The sequence below is a fragment of the Corvus kubaryi genome, unplaced genomic scaffold (genome assembly GCF_017639235.1).
Source record: "Corvus kubaryi isolate FWS band 111438036 unplaced genomic scaffold, C.kubaryi_AGA036_p1.0 37334, whole genome shotgun sequence".
NCBI classification, from domain to species: Eukaryota; Metazoa; Chordata; class Aves; order Passeriformes; family Corvidae; genus Corvus; species Corvus kubaryi.
The window spans coordinates 14,205,078-14,227,314 of record NW_024581108.1 but is presented as its reverse complement, the minus strand read 5'-3'; the positions used below and the strand labels follow the sequence as shown (position 1 = coordinate 14,227,314).

General features: G+C 37.1%; 1 protein-coding gene across 4 annotated transcripts in view; it reads right to left on the bottom strand.

The window, feature by feature from the left end:
* ADGRL4 (adhesion G protein-coupled receptor L4) overlaps positions 1–22,237 on the bottom strand; it is a 74,786-nt gene that overhangs the window by 13,392 nt on the left and 39,157 nt on the right. For 3 of the 4 annotated variants that reach the window (XM_042030391.1, XM_042030390.1, XM_042030393.1), the window contains exons 4-13: positions 17,438–17,593; positions 16,862–16,932; positions 15,029–15,196; positions 14,756–14,939; positions 12,394–12,510; positions 11,113–11,306; positions 9,685–9,852; positions 7,967–8,170; positions 6,742–6,962; positions 6,581–6,647 (exon numbers count right to left, since the gene is read on the bottom strand). In XM_042030391.1, coding sequence (XP_041886325.1) covers positions 6,581–6,647; positions 6,742–6,962; positions 7,967–8,170; positions 9,685–9,852; positions 11,113–11,306; positions 12,394–12,510; positions 14,756–14,939; positions 15,029–15,196; positions 16,862–16,932; positions 17,438–17,593 — 1,550 coding nt within the window. The remainder of the gene's footprint in view (positions 1–6,580; positions 6,648–6,741; positions 6,963–7,966; positions 8,171–9,684; positions 9,853–11,112; positions 11,307–12,393; positions 12,511–14,755; positions 14,940–15,028; positions 15,197–16,861; positions 16,933–17,437; positions 17,594–22,237) is intronic. The other variant, XM_042030392.1, reaches the window with a different exon arrangement.

Sequence of the window (22,237 nt, the reverse complement as noted above, 5' to 3'; positions counted from 1 at the left end):
ACTGCCTAAAGCAAACCTATGTTGTCCTTTCAATGAACAATTTAGGGTAAGCATATATGTTTATAGTAAATGTGCTTGTAACAAGGAAATGTACATAATCACCAAGAAGATATTAAACAATTAAAAAACCCTAAAAATAAAAAACAAAAACCCCAACCTATTTCAGTCAGTTGTGTGGCTTTCCTGAAAAAACCATCCATAGAAGCTGATTATACATGGATCCATTAAAAGAATGGGCACTGTTTATCTTCCTAGAATTGAAGGAGGATGTGTGAGACATTAATCTGCACTGAGCTGTGGAACACCTCAGGAAATCTGCACAGCCAGCTGGCACATGCAGGTGTTCTCCCTCTTTCCCCTGACATCCACCTGTACTCCCTCACCTGCTGTTTCTGCTTGGTTCACTCTGGGTGACAGAGGACATGCTTGAGTTTCAAGTCTAATGTCCTTTCAGTGACTGAAAGGGAAAACTTAATATACTTTTTATTACAGAACTACTAAGTTGTTTTTTTTTAAAAAAAACCCGCTTTTATTTGGAACATCCTTCAAGCACCCTTCAGCCTTATGTGATGAATTTGTTACTCTGCAATAACATAGGATGTAGCAATTTTCACGTTGTAGACTAATGGCCACACCCTCTTTTTTCAAAGTATTTCCAGGGACCTTAGAATTGGAGCTTTAATGGCAGAGAAAAGGAAGATAAAACCTTAATTCATGTGAAAGCTCTGGTCTTGCTGAGAAATTACATCCACTGAGTATGGCAATGTGGAAGCTGTGGCTTGGAGATTTAAGCTGATCCTGTCCACTGAACAGGGCAAGTATTTTGTGACTCAGTTATTATTTAGCACAGCAGGTATTGTTGTTGCTGAACAGCACTGTGCTTTGAACTAATCTGTTTCAAGCAAAGTTGCAGACTCAGTCTTTAATGCTGCTATATAATTAATTCTCTCCACTTTATCCACTATGGCATAAGAAATGCCATGGAGACACCTTCAACTGAAGCCACAGAGGGGCTAATGAAAAGGGGACTATTACTCTTTAATAAAGAATAATAAAGGCATTTCTAGTCCCTGTAGGAATTTATTTCCACTAAAAAGGCAGACTGAGGAATAACAGTAGATGTAAAAATTGTTTAAACCAGCTATTTTCTGAAAAACATACAGTAGATGGTAGAGTATATCTTTCACATCTATCTAAGAAGCATAACTAAGCATTTGCTTAGTTATAAAAAACCCACAGAGCTTTTCAAAGCATAAATATTCACAAAAAAAAAGTGAGGTGGTGTTATGTTTTGTTGTGGTAGAAGTCAGAGGTCAAGCAATTTTTTGATAAAAATTCTTAGAATATCAAGAAATGTCAGGAATACTGAACATGCATTGAACATTTCACTGAAGAGCAGGGATAATAAAGTGAGGAACCCAATTAGGCAGTGGACTTGACACCAGTGTGATGTGACTCACCTCAGAGGGACTGCTTTTTCCTTTTTCTTTCTTTTTTTTTTAAATTTTTATTTTTAAATGGTAACAATGATCTGTCAGACCACGTTCTTTATCTTAGATTGTTTGAATTTTTTTTCTATAAGATGTTCAGTTTGAATAGCCTAGATGAAGTACATGAAATTTGTGTGTATATGAGAAAACAACAGAGTAATGGATTTGCCAAGAAATTTTTCTGCATTGATTGCAGCAGTATTACTAATCCTGAATCAACCTAAATGTACAGAACTGAATAAGTATTAGAGCTGTCCATTAAGATTTGATAAATGCACTACTCCATTAATTTTACCTTTTTTTGTTGAATAAATTATTTGACAAATAATGGTAAAATCCATCAAATAAATTATCTGATGAATGTATTTTTTAAGTAATCGACTAGCTCTAATGAATATGCAGGCAGTTCCTTAATGAAAAGCATTACTCTACTGTTAGCCTGCTTTCATCACTCATATGTCACTTTTTTGTATTTTGCAACTGCAATCTGTATATTTTATTCATTTACCCATTCATTTACACAAGAAAGGTTCAAAACAGTATGGTTAATCAATCACTGAAGTTCTTAGAATATTTTTGCTTTACAGTTGATTATCCATTACATTTTTTAAAAAGGGCTTGGATTTTCTGGGGACACCGCTCCCAAGAATTATTCTTGGCTTGTATGTTCCAAGTCAAGTGCACAAGAATGCTCTGAAAATTGCAGGGTTTGTGTTTAAGCCATTTTTATAGCTGTAAACACTACAATTACCAATTGTTTCAAGAAACTGGAACTTGAAGCCAAGCCAGAAACCTTCGATGTCCCTAAAAACATTCATTAGAAGAGTAAAACAAGGAATAGCATACAGGAGCTACCTTCTCACTGCATGGCACTGGGATGTTTGGATAAAAGACACAGAGAGGATTATCTGGATGATGTTCAATTTTGGAAATGTTCCAAAGTCAAAGAGCAAGTCTGTATTTTGTTATTACGGAGGTGATCTCAACAAATGATACTGATAGATTTATACTGTCAAATGGCAAATTGCACCTATTAAAGTTACAACACGTCACACTTCTGAGTCCTGGTTCCTCACAGAGGTGTGCCAATTTATTGTGGCAGTGGCAGTAGGTACAACAGTCAAGTTTGCATGACTCTGTCGATACTGTAAAGGTACAAATCATGTTTTCATGGGTGACTTTGAACTTGCTGCACAAAGCTCAGCTGAACAGATTTGATGGGAGAACATTGTGGGAGACAGGTATATTAGAGGGGTTGGCTATAGCTGCACTTGGAGTAGCAGTGATTATTTTCCAAATTTTCCTTTTAATGTCTCGTACATTTTTATAACTACAGTGTTAATAGCCTTTGGCTAACCCTTCCAGACATCATTTCTACTCCCACATGGGTAACTAATATACAGCTGGCCCTCAAAATAGGTACAAGTGGAAGGACTTGTGCTGTGTCCACAGAATTTAAAAGGTGAAGTTTCCAAAAACACCAGGGATGCAGAATAAAGCCCTTACATAGGTCAGCTCCCACTCAAAAAGCTATGATGCCAGAGGTGGGGAAAGCCATGCTGAGATCCTCCTCAATGGGAAGGAGTTTGTTATTGACTGACATTACATGCTAATCAAAACTGCAGCCACGTCACCCCCGCAGCAAATAGTCATTTCCATTCTGCACACTTATTACAGGGAGATTATTATTTTAAGACTGTATTACAATAGAAAAAAAAGCCTTCTAGGGCTTCTTTTTATGCTCTTCTCTCCCCCCCCCCCTTTTCATACTTTTATCTCTGGGGTTTATATTTGTCTTTGCCTCAATCAGGCTTGGGTTGCAGTGTGTGTTAATGTTTGTCCCTTAAAGCTTGAGATAAACTCACTTTTCTATTAAAAAGTTTAAATACTTGTTATAAATAATTTCTCCATACTTGTATGCTTTGATCTAATCTACTGCATAGTTTTAGTTAAAATGGTTGTGGTTCTAAAGATTACAAATATTAGGAGGAAGAAATAAGTTGTAGAAATTATCTTCAGTTTGCAGCCTGCTTTTTAAAGGTTTAAAATGCTCTTTCTTGGCTAAGTCCATCTAAAGAGCTTCTGACCCACTTCTTTTCATGTACAGTCACCAATATAATAATAATAATAATAATTTTTAGATGGGATCAATAAGGCCATTGCTTTGCACTTAAGACTTCTAATAGAACCTTAATTTTAATAAGCAAACACCTTCAGAAGCAGTGTTTCTGCTTAGGCAATCAGAGGAGAACTTAATTTGTACTCCTGATAAACATTTGAGCTCCCTATGCTTCATTATTACTGCAGATTTACAGCCCAAGAGCACGTTTGAAACAATGTGCCCTGAGACAGATAACCCACTGGTACAGGAATGGTTCTGTTCTCATCATTTACATGCTGTCTCAAAGGCAGATTACAGTATAATCCAAACCACAAATCTCCTGGGCCCCCACTCACAGAAATGGAAAACACCATTGGGTACATGGGCATTTGTCATGACAATAATTTTAATGCTTTTGTGCAAGAATTTTGTGGTGAGTAGCCCTCCAGAGAATTGCTATCCACACTCTCCAGACTATCTTTGAAAACCTGCAAATTCAATGCTATTTGTAGATGAAGCTCAGGATTAAAGGTAAACTTGAAGCTGCCAGATTTTTCACCTTTCAGTATGAGGGTTGTAGTGCCCTATCTGGTTATTCCAGAACAAAAGTGACATTTCCTCGTCAGAGTCCTTAATTAGCATTTTTTCCCCTCTTTCTCTTTAATTAGCTGTGAGCAGAATGGAAATATTGGGAAAAGATTGGCTCCTGCAATTAAAAGGACTTCCTGGGTGGCACTACTTTGGAAAGAGTTTAATCTTTGTCATGTTGGAGCCCATGCACTGCTCTCAAGAGGAAGGTTGGACAATGGAAACAGAATTACCACCACCAATGTGCCTTCCATGGTGAAGACATCTGACACCAACTTCATCTTCTAGTGTCAGTGCCTATTTTCATAGGCTTTCCGTATTTCCCTTTATTATCTAGATAGAGCATAAGCAAATTACTTAGCTCCCTGCACCCTTAGAAAACCCTCTTGCAGTTCATGCTTCAGTTTGCTATCACTTCATCAAAGCAAGCTGTCCAAACCCTCAAAAAAACCCTGGAGCAGCTGAAGCACCTTGCTGACAGTGGGTTGTCTTTGCCCCCCGGTCTAGTGGAGCATGATTATGAAGAGACACTAAATAAAGGTATGTGAATACTGTGAAAACAAGTTAGCACAAAATATTCCTATAACACACAAAAAGTAGCTGAACAACCACGGGGTTCTTTGCTGTCCAGCTACAGGTCTTTGGCCTGGCTTCACTTAGGCAAATGAGTGAGAGGAAAAGAAACTCGCTGGCTGCTCTCCTCATCCGTAGGAGGGCTGCCCTGGCACGCAGGCCTGGATCAACTTCTAGCACCTCCCTTTTTCCTTTTAATTTGCAGGGAATGATGGAAGATCTGGAGTGCTCAAAGAATGTCTACAGGCCTCAGAGCCGAGCTTGCAGGATTTGCTTCTGCAGCCAGCCAGATTTACAGCAAAGCCACTGCAGACCTGCTCTGCCTCCGCGCTGTGTACCTGAGATCCCCATTAGGTACAGCTCAGCTGGAGCTGAAAACAAGGTCACAGATACCTACACTTGGAGCATTTTGTATGTTTTGATAATGAGATTTTCATGTGCTAACAGTGTAGGGATACACCACTGTGCATAAATCTTTACTTGAAGGCAGATGAGGAACAGGTATGAGAGAAACAACAACAAAACCCCAGCTGTGCTGCCTCCATGAAAGAAAGAGATAAGGTCCAAAGAGGAAATAGGAAATTGTAAACTTATACCTAAGAATTGTAAGAATTTCCTAGTAAAGGATGATGTCTCCCCATGATTTTGTTCCATCTTGGTAACCTGTCAGACACCAGGGCTATCTGACCCCAGAAGCACTGCGTGAAGGGAGGTCATGGTGCTTTGCTTCTCAAAATCTGCTGTGCTCACAAGAAGGGTGAGATGGGAGGCATCACCTATCTGGCATGTTGTTTCCAGCTGTACCCAATATGCAGCGGGATTTTGGGGTGGAATTTGACCAGAATTATACCTGATAGTTTATTAAGTTTTGAAATGGATAATGCCTTGAAATAAAACTGTTCCACTACCAAGTTTTATGTGTTACGATCTTCCACTTCTTTTTTACAAATCCTCACATCATTACCAAACAGCTTAAAAAGCAACACAGTTGTAACTGACTTGACCATAGATGTTGTGAGGCCTCACTATTGCACCTTCTCCTTCTGTTAGCTCCAGCTATCACTGTCAACACAGTCATACACAATAAAGCCCCATTACAGCTAGAATGGTTCCTTAAACTTTATAGCACTTAGAAATGCTCTTGAGACACCAAAACCATTTCGATTCAGCATTGAACATATAATACCTGCCAAATTTGTGGTTTGAAACCACTTCCAATAAGAATTAAAAAGGCCCTCTTCACAGCTGAAATAGGGCTATCAATACTTGACTTGTCTGCCCATGTGAAATAGCGGGTTCTTTTCTCTGACGTCGCAATTTAGTTTAAAATGGCTTTGATGATGACAGGGTACATGCGAATGATAAAACCACAAAGATGACAGTCTAATCTTACAAAGATGACCGATCACTGATAAGAGATTAAGTCACACAACATTTGAAAAACCAGATTATCTGTCTGCTAGGATGGTGTCTGTGTACACCTCCTGCTGAGCCATGCTGAGATGCCAGTGACATACAGAGATGCTTTGTAAAAACCAGAAATGCTTCACAGAATTTCTCAAACCATTGGGATAAAAGAAGGAGAGTAAGAAAAAACCCCTCTGATAGTATATTGAACTTTTTTTGTCAAACATTCATTTTTCAGACTAGTAAAGTATTTAGATGTACAGCATATAAATAATTTAGAGGTACTATAAAAAGGTCTAAATTAGTCGATTCTGCCCTATAATTAGCACTCACAGCTATGCTGGCAGTGGGTGGGTGATTATTAAACACCTTTTATTATTGGCTTTATGTACTACAATAAAAAAATTAAAATTATACTTACAAGAATTATTAGACATGCTGGTCCTATAAAACTCCATATAAAGTTATTCTTAGTGCTGAGCCAACATCTGAAAATTAAACAGCAGAAAATGCCTTGAAATGTGCTTTTTCAATTACTGTCTCCTTCTGTACTATGATTTGGACACAGAAAGAGTGACTTACACTTCTGTGGTGCCATAGTACTTGTATCCCAGTGCAGCAGAGATTCCAACGACCACGGCTGGGCTGACATAGCCAAAGACATAGAAATTCTTGTGCAAGAAACCCTTGTTGTAGATGACTCCCACAACTATAAGGTAGAGGTGAATACCTTCAATGCACATCCATGCAAAAGCAGCTAGAAGGAAATAATGGAGTAGTCCAGCAGTAATTGAACAGAAGAGCTAGAAATTCAAGCAGAGAAAGCAGTAGTCATAATTCTATTAATAGGCCTTCGTCTATATATATTATAATATAACAGTACATGCACAGCAACCGAGTGACTCTCAAGTGGTGATTCAGCCTAGCTGTAATGTTAGTTAACAGCACCCATTTGCACATTCATTCATTAGTGTTTTCTGTAGCAAATGGTAAAATAGACTACATTCAACTTTTAAAATTGGTGTGTGTCTTCCCAGAAAAACTGTATAAATGGTTTGACAAAGTTGGTCCTATTGTTATAGCTGAGTAGCCTACATGCTTGATCTACATTTTTATGTTTTTGATAACATTGTAATTAGGCACCATGAGGAATCATTTTTGAAATAGCTTTTGTTATACAAAGTGTTTGCAAAATGATATTTTTCAATCTGTCAGTACTGGAGTGCTACCTCAGGGAGAGCAGCTCATACTTTTTCAAGTGATTTTAAATCCTATTCAGCTATTATAGTAGGCTATTTTGATAATTTATGCATAATTTTATTTCCTAAAACTAATCTGAGATGCAAAATTTGCAAGCTTAGCTTTCTGAAAAGCAAAAGGGACAGGTGAAGACCTCACATACAGGAAGCAATGTAGTCCTGCAGCTGGCAGCTCAGCGTCTCAGATGTCAGCTTGAGATAGCAGCTCTGGCCTGGATTTTAGGGAAAACTGTTACCCTGGGAGCCACCAATGTGGCTTTGTACAGCTTCCTAAGGGATTTGAGAAGTGAAAATGCTAAACACATTGGGATCACAGTCTTGATAAAGGTGACAAATTTTAAATGAAACCCATGGAGCAAAGTCAATACACACCAGCTCAGACGAAGGCCCTGCTTCTTTAAACGACCATTTTGTATTTCCTCTAACTGTTCTGGGAAGTCAGGGTCACTATTGTAGGTAGGATATGTGGGGAGTAGAAGGAAGATCATATCTTACACTGCATATTTACTTTGCAATACAAAATCAAGACACAAGTGAAAGCTACCCACCTTATTATTGTTCATATTAATTCCAATCAGAAAAATAAGTTCCGCCAGGAAAAGGCTGCAGCAGAGGTTTTTGTGAATTGTTGTTCTAGTGCTTTGAATTTCACTGAAGAACCAGAATGTGAAAATGCACATGGAGAGGCAAATCAACGAAATAATTATTCCTAGCTGAGTGATTCTTGTAAGAATGCTATAATTTGTAACACCCTGGGGGAAAATTATAATATAGTATTTAAAAGAACAGCTTTGTACCTTCTCAAGAAAAACCTCATTCTATAATACAGCTCTTTTCTTCTTTTAGACAAAATATTAATCAAAAATGTTTGTAGAGTTTCACTAGAAATGTACACTTTGGATAATCTAAAAAGTATTGGGTTTTTGTGAGACAGATATAATTCTAGGGGAAATTAGTAATAAACTCTATATATTCCTGCTCCTGCATTTTCTGATATGTCTTAACAAAACTTTTTATTAACATCAGTATCTCCTAATGAGATTTTCAAAATCAGATTATTTTAGTGAATGACAAATACACTGGCAGTAGGACATATATTAATATGACATGAACATTTTCTAATATAAAAGGACTTATCACAGCAGTGACTTAGATAAGCAAAACTGAATAACTGTCTTACTGAATTTGCAACATGATCAAAACAAGACTCTGAAATAACAATCACTTCAAGCAAATGCTATTCCAGATATGTAACATGAACTTTCTTCAAAGAAACACAAGATATTTCAATACCGGATGTGAATATTTTCTGTGTAAGAATACAATTTCTTTTGCTGTTTGCTATTTGAACAAAGTAACTCTGAAATAGATGACTGTACATCAGCAAAAGGATAGTATTCAGCTGACCATAAAATGTATCTAAGTATTTTTTTACTAAATAAAGGATAAGAGATTATTCATCTCCCAGCCTTTCTTTTCAAAATAACTATATAAGTACCTGCAAAGGTTTTAAATTTGAACTGAAGACTTAGGATGCTATTTAGCAACCAGGAAACAGCCTCTATCAGTGTGAAATTCACAGTGTGAGAGAACTGTCTCAATACAGTATATTCATGCTAATATTCTGCTTGCTGTCAGTTCTGATACCTTATAAAGCTGCCTCCTGAGGCAGGACCTGAGCTCCTGCAGATCCCCACTGAGACCCTGGAAATCTATGGGACTTCTTAATATAAGAAGGACATAAATTGAATGTCCATTCTCCCAATTTTGTGCTGGTCGTGAGTGTCCATGTTTAATAGTCATAAACTTCAGATTGATTATGCTGCTTCAAACTCTCCAGAGAGAATTTAAAGCAGATTTTTAGATGCCAAGGTTAGACAAACGGGTGGCAAAGTATTGTGAGACAGAAATTCAGGGCCATATGTTTACTGACCACCAATGAATGGCAGATAAATCCCACAGCAGTCTTAAAGTGAGATTTAAAATGAAAAGCAATGCTCCAAAAATAAGCACAACAGACTGTGTTTTTGGAACAAGATACTTTGCTGCATCACTGCTCTGTAATACTGCAGAAAGGACATAAGGAAATTCAAACACATATGGGAGGAATTTTGTTTGCTTTGTGCACAATAAATTGTGTGTTTGCTGAACAAAACCAGGACAACCTAAAGGAGGGTAATGCGTGTAGTTTGCACTAAAATAGGAACATAAGGAATGAAAACAGAAGAAAGTATCAGGTAAAACACTAAATTAAAATAGCACTTACAACAGAGCCACCTGAGGACATCAAAACAGCAAAATGAGTCAGATGATTACATTTGCATGAGATATGAGTGGAGTTGGAATGTGTCAGCTCACAGCCTTCTGTAGCCCAGTTGCCATTCATTGTGTCTGAGTAGTTCCAAAATGCACATTTAATGTCTTTATCTGCAGTCTGGAACAGAAACAAGATGTTTTACTGATGGCAAAAGGCAGGATATTTCCCATCAAGAGACCTTTCTTACGCTAGACTGCGCAATTCATTAAAAATTGCTTGTTATCTTTGGAAGGTTGAGAAATGAAAAACACATTCTGCAAGGCCTTTTCCAAGCAATTAAAACATGGCTGAGGATGGAAGCAATTTATCCACACAGCTAAAACCCCACCAAACATGTAGTCTAATCAGATTACTGAACCCTTTTGGCACTTGCAAAGATGTTGGAATTTTTACCTATTGAAAACATTGTTATATATACACTTGCACCTGCTGAACATGGAATAGACTCCAAGGTTACAGCCACATTGCTTATCCATTCCAAATGAGCAGTTCAAAAACTGAGACTTATTCTGTGCATTTTACAAAGCAATCTGGGATAAAGCCAAGGTCATATCACACCTGCTATATCACCTGCTACACAGCAGTGAAGAGTAAGACTGTTAGTATTATTTAGTACAGTTAATGCTTACTAAATCTAGTCAAAGATTAAGTCTCCACTGTACTATAGGCTTTTTAAATATATCGAAATTTATAAAAGGTGATTTCTAACTCAGAAAGGAAGTAACAAATTTAAAAGCTATGTAACCCAGGTTAGAACCTTGTCCCATTGCTCACCTCTCTACAGAGCTGCTTTCTTGTTGTGTTTCTGATGATTCTTTGTGCCAAGTAAGGTGATTGTCTACATATGAGTGTAGCCAGCAAAAATCTGTATTTGCTGGAAGTAAACCTCAGTTTTAAATAAATGTGTTCAGATTTCAGAAATAACAAAGCTTCAAAACTATAGGTTCTGCTATTATCCCCTAATTCCAGGTCACCTTTTCACATTAACCTTGAAGCATTTCTTCTCTTCGCAGTATACATGCTTAACTGTCTGATAAACTTCCAGAAAAATCCCCACCTAAGTACAAAACAATCAAGATCCTGTAATATGCTCTGGTTCAGGCATCTACATTTTATCCATGCTACAACCCAGCAAAGATGGCATTATTGCCCTTGTTTTAGTCCCACAGCAATTTTCCTCTGTATCATATTTAGTATATTGCACTTAAGATGTCACATTTGAGATTAATCTTATTAGAGTAATAAATAGTAACCTCACATCAGCAAACAACAGAATTATGTCTTAGTTTATCGTATGCTGCAGGTATGCTTACATCACATAAAATGATTAGCTAAGGTTTTGTTTTACTTGAAGTTGATAATAAAAAACCCCCTTACCTTGGCATACTTTAGGGTAAATGTTATTTTCTCAAGCTCATAGAGTGTAGGTGGATTTGAGCTAATTGCAACGGCTATAACTGCTGAGCTTACTGTCTGCCTCTGCTCTGAAGGATCTTTGGAGGAGCGGTTTTTCGGCGATGAAAGAAGAGAACCGATATTGCTGTACCGCAGAAAGACAACTGCAACAGTGCCTATCAATCAAACAGGCCATGGTTAGGAGTTTGGGGGTTTTTATGGGAGAACAAAATTGAAGACATTAAGGAAACAATAAACAATAGACATTATTGCTGCTATTGTATAAAATATGCAAAGCAGATGGAATCTTTGTGGAATACTTATAAAAAATGTTTTAGAGACAATGAAATATAGCTTTATTTAAAATAATGTAACTGGAATTAGAAATAAAAATGTGTGTTCGCACTGGCAATATTAATTAGATATTTACATATATATTTTTCCTAGAATAATATATGCTTGCTGCTGTTCTGCAACTGGTTACACATGTGGTGTCAAGTCATAAAGTAAAATGTGTCAGACCTGAAGTAAATACTGGGCCTTTCTGAAGTACCTGGCTTGCTTTGATTTCCATTACAGCAGACCCAGGATGGAATACAAGTAGGGAAAAAGAAAAAGGTATTTTAGGATACAGTGCTGATCTTAAAAATGACTTTCTCCCTGGTACCAAAATAAACCAAATTTTTAGATACTGATAGGTGGTGAGATACAGACTAGATGGAAGGTGAGGATTTAAAAAATCTTTTCCATGTTTATTAAATTATGTGGTTTAATTCCAGAGCTGTTTATACACGTCTCTACTTAGTGATGACAGTACTTTAAGTCCTTTCTGTAGCACTCTCAGGTACATTTGGGTCCTGGTTTTGGTATTAAAGATTTGGTACTAAAGATTTCATGTTCTTGCCCCAGTGAGCTACTCTCTGAATGGAAAAGATGCGCCAGTTTTTGAAGTAGCACAAAGGGTTGAAAGGGCCAGTCCAAAGTCATAAAGCAGACCTGTGTCTTAGAAAAGGATAAAGCTCAGGTCTGTGGTACCAATATCCAATGTGAAAACTCATTGGATACTCACTGTGCCGCCGGATATGTTACAAATATCAGTCTTGGGACAGTAAAGGGGAAAGGGTGATAAAATACCTTGATCCTTTGTAGTTAGCAGTGTGGAAATTCAGCCTTGATAAACTTCACGTTTGGCTGTGTTCTAGTGGGTACAAGTCTATCCAAGGTGTTTACTGACCCACCTACTCTCCAACCTTTGTTTCTTACCATTTGGATGAGGTTCCCTTCTCTTCTTCGGAGAGATCTTTATGTAATCTCCCCCTGTGTATACATGAGGGTGGATGTGTTTCATGTGGTGTGAATCAAAAGCAAAAACCTTGAGTGCTGTAAAAGAAGAAAAATACTGTACAAATCGCAGCTCCATTATGGCCTACCACAATTTAGAATGGGGTTAATAAATGTGCTATTGGATTGCATAATTACTGTGAATTTTAAGACTCTACCATCAGGCAAAATATTTCAAGAAAGATGTCATTAATATAACATGTTTGTTTAAATGTCTATGTTTTGTTATTTTCATGCATACATTTTGCTTTCATACTTTCTACTCTTTCCATGAAAAATATAGTCTCTTATTTACCTTGCCTTAAATTAGGTACTGGGAAAAACAATGTAGTTTACTTTGGGAAGAGCTATTGCTTTATTAAAAATGTATTTCTGAAAGGGGCAACAAATCACAATTATAAAAAGAAAAGCATAAAATTCTCCACTGAATAGTAACATTTGATAAAAGCCAATTTTTGAAAAGTATATATTTTATGGTTATCTATCCACACTACCAAATATACATTGCACTATGAACTAATGATGTGTCTTGTCAAAAAGCAAACAAACAAGCATCACCCCTTAGGACAAAAACTACATTAGAGTCTATTGAGCTCTTTACTTGCTTCATTACGGTGCTGAGTTTCAATCACCCAGGATGGGAACAAAAATAAGTCAATCAGGCCTTTTTAAAAAAACAAAACAAAACAAGAGCAAACAAATGTAAAACTTGACTGATGGAGGAATATCACTAAGCTAGACCATCTGCATTGCTTATAGCACAGCACACAAAAATAATATAAGCTATTCAATAGACCAGCTGTCAGAAAATATTTGTCAGGGCATAAGAAATAGTTTTCTTTGGCTAGAGTTCTGAAATGCTCATAGTTCAAGAGCTTGCACCAAAAGAAGCAGTAGAGAGAGAGGGATGATGTTGTAGGTCTTGTCCCAAAATAGTTGTGTGTGGCACATGTGAGACCTGTGAAAAATTTATTCATGCTGAGAAACAATAACAAAAAATGTTAGTGTTTGGGTCCAATCTGGAAATGAGCTCGTACAGTTTACCATTTTAGAACAAAACCAAGGAATATAATCATTAACCTTTCAACATGGGAATTCCTCCCTGTTCTCTTTATCAGCTTTTTCTGTCACCTTGGTGACTGATATCTGCAGTTCCACTGGAGACTGCACCCAAATCCTCTCTTCTTGACTTTCATGGCCTCAGCTCTGTGGCCATGAGAGCCTCTGCTTTCAAGCAAGGGACGTATGAGGAGTGGGGCACAGGGGCTTTACAGCCAGCACCTGGCACTGCTCTGGACCTGCTGCAGACCCAGAGGTGCTCTGCAATAATGTAAGTGATCCTACAGAGTCTAGGTCATAGAACAAATCCCTCCCTACTTTTCCGTCACTCTGTCTAATTTACTTTAAGAAAGGTGGGGGAAGAACAGGAAGTTTGACCTGCCTTGAGACCACAGTAGGAATCTTTCACATCATGTCATCATATGAAAAAACAAGCCAGGGTGCAATACTGAAGGACTGTACTAAATCTAAAATAAGAAATCAGATCACATGCAGTTTGGGGACATTTAGAAAAATAAAGATGAAAGGGTGGCCATTGACAAAGGAATCAGCCATGCTTTATTGGGATTTTCAAAAGTGGCTGATGTTAGCCTTACTCTACCCTCAGTGAAGGAATAGTAAAACTGTTATTACCACAGTAAAATCAGCAGGTATTAGTGGGAAGACACCAGGACACAGGGAGAAGGTAGGAGAGCAAAATGGGACAGCTGAGACTAACCAATTGTCCTCCTGGGGAATTCCTCTTAAAATGAGAAATTCCTGTTGAGTTAAAGCCACTCAAGACTGAATTCACTAGGAACAATTCTTATTCCGAGTTCATTTATAATAACTTCACTGAATCTAAAAGAGATAAAAAAAATCTGTAGAGAGCAAGTCCATATTTTGTTCCACTGGTGTTTTTTATGCACATAAGATGAATAGGATAATTTTGTGCTTATAAAGTGAATCCAGATTGTGTGAGTATGGCCATAATGAGAGATTTAAAGAGAATCTGAAAACAAGTTCCCACAGACTTTCAATTTATTTTTGTGCTCTAGACTCAAGTGTTTAGTCTCTGAAAATTATGATACCTACACTGAAAGTCAGGTGTTAGTTATGAAAATCATACAAATTAACACCTGTGTCTTTCACATAACACCATTTCTAATCTTCATAATTGTGCTGAAAAATTCCTCAGTTTAATCCACATCTAAAGTATATCTTAGATTAATATTCTTTATCTTACCTATGTCACTTGCATTAGCATCCAGCTGGGTTGTCTTTTTGAAGCTCTGTGACATGACAAGTGTCGCCTGCTCTGCAGTGTGCAGCAGCTTAGTCAGGCTCTGCCTTTGGTTATCTACAGGTAAAGCTTCCCAGACTGTAATTTTGTCTTTTTGTAAAAAATTGTTCACAGTGTTGACCAAGACCTGTAAGTAAAAGCACGTGCTTGAGAAGAGTCATATGCTATCTTTGGAATAAGGATAAACACCACAACTCCAAGGCTTGATCCACTCACGTTAATGGTGGTGTTTTGAAGGGCTTCATTGTCAGAGTCACTCATGGCATTCCACGATGAATAGGACAGTGCTTCAACATATGAAACAACTTCTACAGGTAAAAGTGGCCCCAAAGTATTTTTATTAATTTCTTGCAACTTCTCCAGAGGTGTTTTTAAATGACTAATCTGAAAAATGCCAGAACTCATATCTTAATGAAACAAGTAAAGACATATTTCTGCAGGTGAAAATCAATCCAATACAAACCACTGATTTCTGCTAATTAACATACTGGTTTATAAGACACTTGTGCATAAACACCCCTACTCAATCAACTGGTTGACCTATAAAGTATTGATGTTAAACATGTCTAGTATAACCTTAACAAGCAACCATAATTAAAAGAAGTCATGTGCTATCATTACGCATTTTTTCCCTACAGCAGCTCAGTTTTATTTATCCTGATGATCCAAAGTGAACTAGTAAATATTCCACAAAACTAATTAAGTTTCAGTGATATGATTATTCTGCTTCTGTATTAATCTATTGACTTTTAAATTTTATCTGAAGAGGTGGGAACAGATGGGAAGTATTTGTATATTTTTAAGTTGTTTTTTCTCAAATGCAAATTATAAAGCATGTAGTTGAGTGAACTGTACTGCCTATTTCTCCTTCAGTGCTTCAGCTTATAAACTGCTAAATGCACTTACATAAAACAGCTAGTTTAAAAATATAGGCAGGAGAGGCTGACATGAAGATTGAGCTTCCACATTTCAGTCTCATGGCTGAATAAGAAAAGAATTCTTGCTTCACAATATTGAAATCTAATTAAGAAAACACCCAACATTTGATTTTGTATGATCTCTACTCTCTACTGTTGAACAGCTTTTATGGGGCTTACTTTGTCTTTGACTGTAACTGAATAGAACTGGAAAACAGGCTAAAAGTCTGACAGTTATTTACATGAAAGTATTTTGACTTTTTAATTTTAGTTTGAGTACATATTTAAAAAAATCTCACTCTAAGATTCTACTGTAACATTTGCACCTAAGTGTGATAAGCAGGTATTATATTTGATACAATGTATTACATTGCAGGTAAACATAAAAAGTACGTTAACACAATGTATATATAACACTAGGTTAATAGGATTCTTTAAATTTTGATCTAGTAACAATCAAACTGCTTAATATCAGATGCAAACATATACAATTGCTTTTAATTTATTTATGCTTGTGCTTCATTTATCCTTTAAAATTAGACAATACCGTAGATGTAGAATAATGAATAGTGCATTCATTAACATATTTGTAATTTTCTTCAGGAATCTCTGTTTCTGGTGAAAAGAAATGGAGTCCAGAGTATTTGTTTCTATAAATCCTGTATCACTTTACACACTCTCCTTTGAGGAGTAAATAAACCAGCGTACCAAGATGTTATGGCTCCGTTTTCTATTTAGTCACTTGTTGACATTACTTTTGTAAGCTATCTTACTGCCTTTCCTTCTGAACAAGCAAATAATTGCACATCAGTAAATGCAGCAGTGTGTAACTCCAGAAATTACAGAAACATCTGAGTGATTACCACACTTCTGAATTTTTCATGCATCATGACTCACTTTGCTGGAAAGAGAACACGTAGATTCCCAGCAAGTTATTATCATGATTAGAACATACAATCCAGTTCAAATAATTTGAAATTATTAAAATGACTTCTGTAAACATGCTTAAGTTCAATTGTATGCTTCAAGCCTTTGTTAAAAGCTGTTTAAGAACTATTATAATTGAAATAGCAGTTTCAAACAGAAACAATTAAAGGGTTTGAAAATTAATCTACAAACCAATGTTACTTACTCTGGCCAAAGTTCTATTAATATGTTCAGCTATACAGTCTCTGAATAACTCGCACTTGGCCTTTGGATTTTCTGTAGAAATAAAAAGGAAACTAATTCTACATTGCAGTTCAATCAATATTCAATATATACTAATAGCAAAATCTCTTGTCTAGGTCATTCTCCAAACCCCCAGCATTCTGAATTTATGCACATAAATCACAGCACACCGTCGCCAAACTTCAAAGGCTTTATCTTGGTCAAGGTTATAGCATTGAATGAGCTGTTTTATTCAGGTGGAGAGTTTGGTCCCTTTTATGGGACTTCCACAGGTGGAGTAGAGACAGCTTGAATTTACAGAGAGGAGAACAGATCTGACAACTATGAGGGGGTAATCATTATTTCAAATGGATTTCATCACACTGTTTAACAAAAATATATTTACAAAATTATTCTATTCTCAGGAATTGTAGATGCCACAGCCTTGCCTCTTTTTCATGTCTTGCTGATTATTCTAACTGAAGATAAATAGGCACTGGTGGGTTTCTCAGAAGATATATCTCTATAATAACACATAAACCTTTATAATATCATGTACCTTGGCAGGAAGTGCCATCATTTGGCTTAAACTGCAATTTTCCTGTGGATGGTTGATAACCTTCCTTACAGGAGCAGTTAAAGCCTCCATCCACGTTTTCACATTTTGCATGATCTCCACAGGCAAGAGTTCCTTCATTGCTGCACTCATCTACATCTGCAAATATCGTGAGAAATTGAATTTTTATTAAGTATTTACAGACTAACACCTTGCTGCTTTGTTGATAATAGCCCCACACACTACAAGCAGTTTCATAATAAAATTTCATATAATAAAAAAAAGCAGAAAATAGACCTGCAATCTTAATGGCAAAACCCCTGCCAATTATAATGCTTAGGGATCAGAAGGCTAAATCATAATTGATCATATTTTTATACCACCACATTTATTACTATATAATACTACATTGCTTGTGTTTTAAAACCATATTAATTCTATCGTAACAAAATGGTTGGCATGATGCAAATCATCTGAAATCTATTTTTCAGAGATTAGACTAAATAGATTTTCTCAGCTCAGTTAGAAAAAGAAAAAAACAACCTACAGACTTGTCTTTTAAATTGCAGCTTTAAAAAAGATGCTGCAAAACTCACTCTGTCCATCTTGTTAATCTAAGAATTAAACTCTGTGCCCTTTAAAGTGCTTGGCATAACCTTTTTTTTTAAATCCACATTTAAATTACATTTGCCTAAAATGTCTTTTGTGCTTCTAAATAAATTGCCATTAGGTAGACAAGTTCAGTAACTGGGTGGGGCACAGTCCAAAAGTAAAACCAATGAGTTCCAGTAAGGGAATCCATGAATTGATTAATTTAGGAGAGCTGGGTACTAACTCCCTGGCTAAAGTACAGATTATTTTGCATTATTTGGTTGGCTAAGGATAAAGATCAAATAACTCAGTGGAGAAAGCAAACTGGGAAGTATACCAAATAATTCTGGAGAATGAAGTAATGGACTGTGAAGTGCTGGAAAGGAGAAAAAAGTGAACAGCTTTGGGACAGGCATATCTGAAAAATGAAGTACATGAGCAGGTTTAAAGTAACAGCCTGAGAACCAACCTGAAGGAAAGGAAAGATGGCAGAGGGAATGGAGGAGAGAGGATGACAACTCCTGTCAAGAACTGGTATGATGCTTAATTTTGGAAAGAAATTGGTGGAAAAAAGAACAGTGATTAATTGATCAGTGGATGAGAAGAGCTATCTGAATTGATAGGAAGCCTCCTCTCAGCCAGATGGGTGTTAAGAACAAACAGAAAGCAGATATGGGGTGGCTGGAAATACACTATTAGCATATAGGAACTAGTTTTGCACTCTGCTTTTGATACAAGAATCTTGATGCTTTTCAAAAAGGAGCACAAAAAGGATCAATAATGCCTGTGAAATAAGGTCATTATTAAAAAACGGAAAGCTATACTGCATGTATATAGATATATCGAGGGAACTCAAAAAAATACCTGAAGGATACCTGGGGGGCCATGTGTCTATTTGGACAGAGGTCTCCCTGGGATTCAAGGCTGAAGTCCCACCTCACTCATATATCTATTTTTCTCAATGAGCCATCAGCTCTGATAGGCTGTGTTTTAAGCCTGAGGTTCAAAAGCTCCCACAGAAAAGCTGTTCAGACTCCTACACAGACAGGAAGGAGATGTGGGGCTGGAGGTGCATTTGCCTTCCCCAGCACAACCACCGCTGTTCTGCAGGAAGAGCCACCAAGAAAGCAATGTGTTTGAATGGCTTGGTGCCAGCATGGAAGTTTAAAGCAGAAGGTTAAATTATGATTGTCTGCATTAGGGCAATAGTTTATTTCCATATTTAATGACCCAAATGTGTCTCTTTAAGGAACTGAGTTCTGCATTATCGGTATTTGTATGGTTTCTGTGACCTCAGTATTCATAGTCACGGAGCTAACCACCTTATACATGAACCAACCTGCCAAAAGGGAAGGAAAATAGTGTGATGTAGTGCTGCACACAGGATACCTCATAATTAAATGCTGTCATTTAAAGAAATAAGGCTAAAGTTCTTACTCTTGGCATTTAAATAACCTCTCACATCAGTAAATTATAAAGCTGTTTGAAACAAGTGGGTGTCTGTCAGTGCCTTGTTGTGTGACTCTGTATGAGAGACTTTGAATGAATTGAAGTGGCAAGGGTGAAAATCATGACAAAGCCAGTTTATCTAACAAGAAAACACATCACCCTTAGACCAAAGATTTCTTTGGCCTTGTCAACTACATGGAAGACATGTACATCTGAACAAGCCATTCATCGTGTAATGGAGTGCTAAAACACCAGGAATTGACAACAGTCTTTGCCAAAACTTACAATAACCTATAAACAAAAAAAATAATATTTGAATGCTTTTCAGAATACTGTTACTAGGTATCAGGTTTCCATATGGTTTACTGATACAAGTATTTCAAAATTGTAATGCCATTTTTCTTATCATAGACTTTTAGATCAGTAAATCATTCCTTTGTTATTATTGGGCAGTCATGCAAATTCCTTTTGTAATTATATCAGATATTAAGTGTAATGGAGATTTTAATGAGAAGACAGGATTATCCAAAACAACAGCAGAAATTCAAGTATTTTGGCACATCTCTGGCAGCAGAACTGCTATTTAAAGTCTGATAGAGACACCCTGTTGAGTATATGCAAATAGATTTTCTACAGTTGAGTTGCCCATATGGAATGAGTCCATATCACGCCTATTTAATTTACTGTTTCCAGAAGAAAAAAACAACTCCTGGATAACAAAATTAAAAGGCAATATGCCTGATCTTGCAAGGTACTAATCAGCTTCCTATCCCTTTTAAATCAATGAGATTTTCAGGGGCAGCCAACAGTTTGTGACAGTTGCAAGGATGCAGCTTTTAAGTTCCTGCTTTGAAATGCTGTGTGCAGTAGCTGTAGGCTTTTGTTTCTTTATATTTTGTAGCTATGCCTTTTTAACCAAATATGCAATTCTTGGACCACACATGGACAACAGCTTGCTAGTGCTTTCAGCAATCCAATTTTAGTGGAGCTTAGGGGCGAGGTCTGAAACTCTCCTACTCGATGTGCTGTGGGAACAGGAGTGGGGTGCCAAGGCTTGTGTGAGCAGTCTTCACAGACAGCATTCCTGAGCAAAGGTTGAGGAACAGCAGCTTTTTAAACAGATGAGCATTTGCCATACCTCTGTAAAAAAATCTCTGGCCCTTCAGTAAATATTCAAAACAAATCCTGGAGCTGAACTTTGATGCTTTTATAAAAGGTGCGATCAGAAAAATAGTATGTACAACACCACTTAGGCTAGTGTGAAAATAGATTTATAACCTTTTATTTTATTTCTGTGCTTTGTCACTCCTCATTTACTGCAGCAGGCAAGGAAATTCCAATTAAATTAAAAGTACTGAGAACAGTTATTATGTTCAGTCTTGCCAATTACAGGATTGTACCTACATCGCTTTGATTCTTCACCAGCCAGTCAAGACAGCTTGATGTCTACATTATACCTTCTGCTTATTAGTAGCTTGCAAGTGATTGAAAAGTCCAATTGCAAAGGACTAGATGTTCCCTCCCCGTGTCTCCATACTGTGGAAGGCAGCAGCACACACAAAGTAGAAATGAAAAGGGCTATGAATGGCAAAGGTAAAAGAAAAGTTAGCAATGTGGCCCAACGCCAGATTCCATCCACTGTACAGCTCCCTTGTCACAGCAAAGGATGAGATGGAGAATGGGTGCCTTCCCAGTGCTCTCAGAAATACCTGAAGAGAACTAATAGCATGTTCCCAGAAAAGGCAGAGTGGCGTGGATGTCACTTTCATTTCACAGATGGCCATTTTCACGTTTTTACTCTGTTGACTGGGGTGAAAAAAGTAGGTTTATATTTCAGTTTTTTATCTGCAGCTGAACATTCAATAAAATGTGAAGTCTAGGGAAAAGTATGGCTTTTACACAAATCAAACAATAGATTTTAATAACTTGCTTTCAGGACAGCAGAAAAATGTCTTCAGAAATGTAACATTTCTGCATTCCTATTTTTTCTTCTCCATTTCCTTTATCCTTCTCTTCTCCTCTTTTTCCCTTCCTTCCCTCCTGTTCCTTCTCTGTCTGCATGTTTCTTTGTCAGCTCTTCACCAATTCTACCTGATAACATGCGTGAAATACTTTTGACCCTCAACTCAAAACTCAGCATTCTGACTGGATTAAGGGTGAACCAACCTTTCTCAAAGCCATTGTCCCAAGCTTTCTTTTAATCTACTTCCTTGAGGAACATTATCACTTTTTACTTGGGAGCTTACTGTAGTTTCCAAAAAGAGAACATGCATGTATCTGCATGGACTTTGAAAGGGGCTCTCCCACACAGAGTTGTGTACCACACTTGCACTACTGGAAAATCCAGATAGGTTTGAGGGAATAAACAAAGAGGGTTCATAATGGCATACTCTCCAAAATTCAAACATTGTTTTTTTAAAGTTACTGCGATGTACATAGATACATACATTAAAAAGAAGATTTAAGACTTTGCAGAATCTGAAAATATATTGTGGGGTCCTATAAACTTGTGTAGGATGGGTGCCTGGTAGTTCTGTCCTGTGATTTGTACTAAATAACTTGCACTGTATTTATGATGAAATGTTGGCATTTGCTTCAGCTGTCACCCTGAATACACAACTCTCAGCTGCCTTTGTGCAAGTCATATCTGCTACCCGCAGCAGCAGGTCCCTTGGGTACAAAATACCCTATTATAGTTTCCCCGATGGATAAAGCCAAAAATTAATTGTGGATCAAAAGGTTGTCTTTAGGTCTCACATCTTG